The sequence below is a fragment of the Pseudopodoces humilis genome, chromosome 14 (assembly GCF_049639895.1).
Source record: "Pseudopodoces humilis isolate 2021_Gansu_Grassland_sample_001 chromosome 14, ASM4963989v1, whole genome shotgun sequence".
Lineage (NCBI taxonomy): Eukaryota > Metazoa > Chordata > Aves > Passeriformes > Paridae > Pseudopodoces > Pseudopodoces humilis.
Window position 1 is genome coordinate 7,019,286 of NC_142213.1, and position 6,561 is coordinate 7,025,846.

A 6,561-nucleotide genomic window follows, 5' to 3' on the forward strand; every position below is an offset into this window, starting at 1 on the left:
AGCTGTTAGCCCTGAGCAAGGTGCAGGTGTTGTTTCAACTCCCCAGGGATGTCCTTAAGAATAGACATTGTAACTGTGCAAAGTGGAAGTAAATAAATTTCAGGCTCAAAGTAGGACAGGAAATTAGTTCCTTTAAAGTGGTGGTGGCTTCCTCAGTGGCTTGACTGTCTGCTCTGTTTTCTCTCTGGAATTACTTTGTGGAAGCATTTAATGCTGAATTTGTCGTCACTAAATTCCACTGAAGTTTAAGTTTGGTCTTAAGCCCATATATTGATATGGGGTTTGGTTTCATTCATTATTCTACAAAATCCATCATTTGAAAAATGTTTTAGTATGAAAATGCACACTGGAACTGTTGTACTGGGAGTCCATCTTCATAAAAGGGCAAGAAAATAGATGCCTGATGCTTGGGTGAGTGAGGTGGATTGAATTGCTCCCCACTGATGTGGCAGTGATTGCTGTGGGCCTGACCTTCCCTTGCCGTGGAATAGCCTTAAGGATCTACCAAAGAGCTGCTTGAGGCATGCAGGCTGGCTCTGGAAACAGTAAAATAATCTGTTTCTCCCCACCTCCTCCTTTGTTTTGCCCTTCCAGCTGCAGCAATCATTCAGGTTGAAGACCAGAACACTGGTGAAATTGAGAATATTATAGTAGAAGTGAAGAAAGAACCTGATGCAGAAGCAGCAGAGGAAGAGGAGGAAGCTCAGCCTGCTGTAGTGGAAGCTCCCAATGGAGACCTCACCCCTGAGATGATTCTCAGCATGATGGACCGGTGATGGAGGAAGACCACGTTGGCTGACTGAACTGGCCTGGGCTGTGTTTAAGCGGCTCAAATCTATTTTTTTCCTTTTATCTTTTTTCTTGGCTTTGGGAAATGCATCATTTTAGACCATTTTACCAAACATACTGGGAAATAAAACGATGTTAGAATGTGATTTAACTAGAACTTGCTGTTTTATGTTAGCATTACAGGATCATGGAACATTAGGAAATATTTTGGAGTCCTTGAGGGTTTCCTCTGAGATGCTTGGTTTAGTTTTGCTCTGAACTGCATTGTAAAGCTGGTCCAAGGGCCGTGTTTACATGCACCAAGTTTTAATATACAAAAGTGGAAGCCTTGACTAGAGTATGTGGAAAACCATACTTGCCCTTCCAGTTCCCAGAGTCCTTGAGCCTCTTCTCTCAGTAGTGTTTTTAACTGTAAATGCAGACTTGGGAGGGTTCTAGACTTTTGAAATGTTTTTTTGGTTGGTTTTTTGTTTTTTTGTTTTTGCTTTCTCCCACTGAGTAGCTCCGGTTCTCCAAGTCAGCTGCACATGGTAGTTTTGGCATGCTCCAACTGGTTTCTGTCCTTAATATGCTTTGCTTCCTGCAAAGCATTTCTGTAATGGTCAAGCTTGTAAATAACTTTTTTTTTTTACATTTTAATCTTTTTCCATTAATTAAGAGGTATGCAAAAATGCAGTTTAAAGAAACCCCAATATTCTAATTCCTTTCAAACTAAGTTACAAGAGAATTGATAGAGTGTAAATGTTGGAAAAGCTGTTGATAAGGTAGAGAAGAGATGTACCCAGACTATTGCTTGCAGAAGAAGAGAAATCCACATGTGAAATCTGGTTTTGAAGCACAAAAAAATTGTATTTTATAGAATATTAGACTGGCTTGGGTTAGAAGGCATTTACAGACCAGCTAGTTCTACCCCCTGCCATGGGCAGGGGCACCTTTCACTAGACCAGCTTCCTCTGAGCTCTGTCCAACCTGGCCTTGAACACTTCCAGGGATGGGGCAGCAACAGTTTCTCTGGACAACCTGTGCCAGAGCCTCACCACCCTCACAAGGTAGAATTTCTTCCTAACAGCCCATCTAACCCTGCCCTCTGTCAGTTTAAAGCCATTTCCTTTTGTCCTGTCTCTCCATTCCCTTGCCAAAAGTCCCTCTCCAGCATTCTTGTATGCTCCCTGCAGGTGCTGTAAGGCCATTAATTAGGTCATCCCAAAACCTTCTCTTCTCCAGGCTGAGTATCTCCAGCTGTCTTTCCTCATAGGAATGGTGCTCCATCCTTCAAATCATGTTTGTGGCCTCCTCTGGGCTCGCTCTGACAGTTCAATGTCCTTGTCCCAGAGCTGGAATCAGCACTGCAGGTGGGGTCTCACCTGAGTGGAGCAGAGGGGCAGAATTCCCCCCTTCCTGCTGCCCACAGGGCTTTGTACAAACACAGCCCAGCACACGCGGCTGGGGCATGTCCAGTCTCCCCCACCAGCTCCCCCAAGTCCTTCTCCCCAGGGCTGCACTGGATCTGTTCATTCCCAACCTGGATTGATCCCAAATGTCCCAGCCCAGGTGTCCCACCTTGCACTGGGTCTTGTTAAGCCTCATGAGATTCCCATGGGCCACTTCTCGAGCTTGTCCAGGTCTCTCTGGATGGCCCTGTCCTTCAGGTGTGTCACTGCACCCTAAGCTTGGTGTTACCAAACCTGCATCTGAGGGTGCACTCGACCCCTTCATCCATGCCATTAATGGTGATACTGAATAACACTGGTCCCAGTATGGACCCCTGAGGGGCATCTGCTGTCCATCCAGAGTCTGAGCCATTGACCACTGCCCTCTGGATGTGACCATCCAACCAATTTGAAACATATAATTAACCTTTTTGAGTTATAATTTCATGAATACATTTTCTTTGCTCTATCTTGTAGTTGTATTTTGTGTTTATGAATCCTATGTTAAAACAAAAGTGGTGATTTATAAGTGGGTCACTGCAGCCCTCAACCTGGGCCAGGAAATTTTATTAATAGGTCAGTAATTCTACAATTTTTGAATCTCTGATAAAGACAAAAAAAGGAATAATGTGAAATACAAATGATGCCTGTATATGAAAATGTCACATGTTAAAATATGTAAGCTTTTTATAGAGCCTCAGTCTTGCTGATTTCAAACAAATTTTTCTTCTATGTATCGCTTTTAAGAGAGCTATCAGTTTAGCTATCAGACTCTAGGTTGATGCATTTTTGTACTTAGCTGTACTGTGTGATATTTTTCATTATTTTAGGAAGCCAACATGGGAAAAAAATACTGTTATAAAATATGTAATGGGGTTTGAAAGCTGGGAAGGAGAATATACTGCTGTACAGCTAATAAATAATAACGGATTAACACGTGTGCTCGCTGGCTGCTTTCTTTGTGTACATCAACGGTGCGACCTGGCAGCTCCCTCCAGATGGAAAAGCTGCTCTGCCCAGAGGGATGCTGTCAGCAGGGACCAGCTCCTTTCTCGCTCCAGGTGTTCCCTCTGCCCCAAGCCAAGTGCAAGGTACCCATCCATGACCTTAAATCACGGTGTGCTACCCTGTGTGTAGAGGAGGGAGGATGTAAAATGCAAATGTTGGCGTTCACAGCTTGAGCTTGGAGTAACATGGGAGTAGTTACTTGTTTGTTTTGACTGTGATTTTAAATGGTTATAGCTGATGGTTTAGTTAACAGGAATATCGTTTCCATTTCTTTCTGAAAAATGGGATTGGTACTTGGGTGGGGTTTCTGTGTGTGTTTTTCAGTTACCTCTGACAGCAGTTTAGGGTGCCAGCTGTGGGCAGTGACTGCAGGTTCAGGATAGAACCTCCTACTGCTGGTACAGGAGTCACTGCAGATGACACTGCTTAGGAGACTGTAACCAAGCACAAGAGTTGCTAGTTCTGGTTTTCACTAGGTGTGTGTGGTGACTTGTTATCCCTGGTCTTGAGAGATGGACTTGTCAGGGAAAGCCTGTCTGGAGGTGGAAGCTTGGAGTCCTGAGCAGGCTGGAGGCTTGTTGCAGCAGGTGGGAGAGGTTGTGTAAGGGCTGCTTCTGTGAGAAGTCAGGTCTGGCTGAGAAATGGGTAAATCCTCAAGTGCTTTCCCAGCTGGGCAAGGAGCTTGTGTACTCAGAAGCCAAAGATGTTTCAGTCTGAGGCAATGCTGAGGTGGCTTTACATAAGCCTGGAGCTAGGGAGGCTTTGTGGTGTGTGGGAAAACCAAAGGTGTCCCTGGGATCTCTAAGGAGAACCACCATCATCTCTTAAACCCTGTGGCTCAACCCAGTGCTGACAAGTGGGGTGTGAAGGATGGGGCAGTGGCTTTGTTTTAGGTGGTGGTGGCCCAAGGAGGTGTCACACTTGCTCCAGCAGAGACCTCTCTTGTTCTGTGTGAGTGTTCATGTGCAGCAGCTTGTGCTGTTGTACCCAGGCCTGGGTGACACCAAAGCAGGTACTCCAGCTCTCCTGGAATTCAGAAGAGCTGAAGGAGGTGGCTGTATGTGAACAGCTTATTGGGAGGCTGAAAGGAAGAGAGCCTGAGAGGTTCTGTTTGCCCAAAGACCAAAGGTGTGGTTGGTGCCGAGTGGCCTCTGGCGTGTTCATCTGAGGAAACCCCGCTTCATGAAGGGTTGTGGGCTGTGACCATGTGCTGACCTCATGCTCTCTCCTTTAAGCCCTGTGACCTTCATGTGCCCACCCCTGAGGTGGCACTGTCGGGGCCCAGGTGAGCACCACCACCCCAAGAGTCTGTGGCTGACAGCTCAGCCAGGGGATGGGTGGCTCTGGGGCAGGGCAGGGGGGAACCTCACTGTCAGCCAAGCCCAGCCAGCCCCTCCCACCGGACACAGGTGCTGGCAGTCCGAGAGGCTGGGAGATGTGCGACATCCAGGCTCTGGCAGGTACCTGCCACAGGCACCATCACCCTGCTGTGATGCCCTTACAATTGCCTCTTCCAGTGCCAGTGTTCCTGGAGCTCTAGGCTCCACAGCTCTCTGAAGCCTTAGCCTGAGGCACAGGGAAGCTCGTTGCTGGGGCTGAGATGCCTGTTCCAATGGGGGAATCCAGATCAGAAAGGAGTAGGAGCAGCAATGTTGGGGCCTTGCCATGATTGTCTTGGCAGGCCTTTTCCAACTCCAGTGTTCCTGGTGCTCTTGGCTCTCTGGCTCTCAGCTCTAACCCTAAGCATAGCCCTAGCCCTTAACCCAGATCTGAGGAGCGATTTCTGAGCAACTTTTTTATTGTGAACTGATTTTAGAACTCTCTTCACAGACCCCAGTAGAGGTTTTGTGAGGATGGAAGCTGTCACCCTGTGTCCATCCTCCTTTTCTCAGCCTGGCATGTTACCTTGTGATCTGCTCAGTTGACCTGGTTTCTCTGTGCTTGCTCAGTCAATGGTCCTGTTATGCAGGCTGGGATTTATTTGATTTGAGCTCAGGCTCGTGCCTTGGGCAGGAATCTCTGCTTGTGCCTCTTGCAGGCTTCTGGTTTGTCCTTGGAGGAGCAGTTCTGGAGAGATGCAGAGCAATATCCCAGCCTAATGCTGAGGACACACATCCAGGGCAGCATCCAAAGCCTGAACAGGGACAGAACAATTCTGCTCAACCCACAAGCTGTTATCAGTACTGGAAAAGCTGGGTCTTGGGCTCTGAGTGGAAAGCCAGGGCTGGGATGGATCCAAGGAGCATCACTGTGCCAATGACTTGGCCTGGCTGCTATCCCTGCTGCTCGGGCTGCTGATCTGTGCTGGACACAGAGGAGGTGTGTTGCTCCAGATACCCTGATGTGCCTGGGCCTGCACAGAGGCAGGGAACACTTGTGCACATGGATCTCTGGCCCACTCCTGGAGTACAGGTCCTGCTGCACTGGTACTCAGAATGTTCCAGCATGTGGGAACCAGTATTTTGGGGAATGAACCTTGGATGCCAGCTTGCCTGGAGCTTCTGTGTGCTTCTAGTCTTCCACAGAAGCCATTCTGATGCGTGAAAGGGACAGCTGCTCCCTCTGTGTCCTGAATATATATCCTTGCATGACAAAGCTGGGAGATGGTGCCCTTTTGAAAAGTTCAGATACCAATAGCCTGGCCTCTTTTCATCCTGGAAAAAACATGGATCCATCCAGGACTGCTGCTGGTGGCCGCTGACTCCACTGGAGCGGTGAACACTGTTCTCTTCATCCTCCTGGTGCTCGTCCACCTGCTGACGTAGCTCAGGCGGCTCAAGGAGGTGCCTTGGCAGAGGTTGGTCTTTGCCCTGAGCCGGGTTCTCCCCAGTCACCTCCTTGAAAAGAGCTTTGTGCTGTGGTTGGGCTCTGTGAAGACACTGTCCCTACAGGGAGATAATTCCTGCCTTTGCCTTCACACACGAGGTGGTTTCAGAAGCACCGTGGCCCCGAGTGCATGTGGTGGGAGGGCAGAGTCACCCATCCCTTCCAGGGACCACCTTCTCCTGAGTCATTCGACCTCTGGGAAAGCTTGGCGAGCTCCTGGTTGGCAGATTGGAGCCTGGAGCTTGGAAGTTTGTCAGAAAGGGGCAATTTAGGGGAAGAAGGCAGCTGCTGTCACCCTCCATCCCGATGGATACTGGTCCCAGAGACCCAGGCTGCTGGCTGAGAGCAGCTTTGCCTCTCCCTCAGCACCTCTCCTGAGTCCCTAATGGGGCCAAGCTGAGCCAACAGGGGGAAATCCTGAGTCCAGGGAAGCTCTGCAGCATGTCATGGGACACAGTAGTGCTTCCTGGTCCAAAACCTTCCTGCATGAGTGGAGTGGTTGATGTGC

General features: G+C 48.6%; 1 protein-coding gene across 8 annotated transcripts in view; it reads left to right on the forward strand.

Annotated features, from left to right (window-relative positions):
* CTCF (CCCTC-binding factor) overlaps nucleotides 1–3,153 on the forward strand; it is a 34,755-nt gene extending 31,602 nt beyond the window's left edge. For all 8 annotated transcript variants that reach the window (XM_014255516.2, XM_014255514.2, XM_088062190.1 and 5 more), the window contains one exon: nucleotides 595–3,153. In XM_014255516.2, the coding sequence (XP_014110991.2) occupies nucleotides 595–776 (182 nt within the window). In that variant the 3' untranslated portion in view covers nucleotides 777–3,153. The remainder of the gene's footprint in view (nucleotides 1–594) is intronic.
* Nucleotides 3,154–6,561: the final 3,408 nt, after the last annotated feature.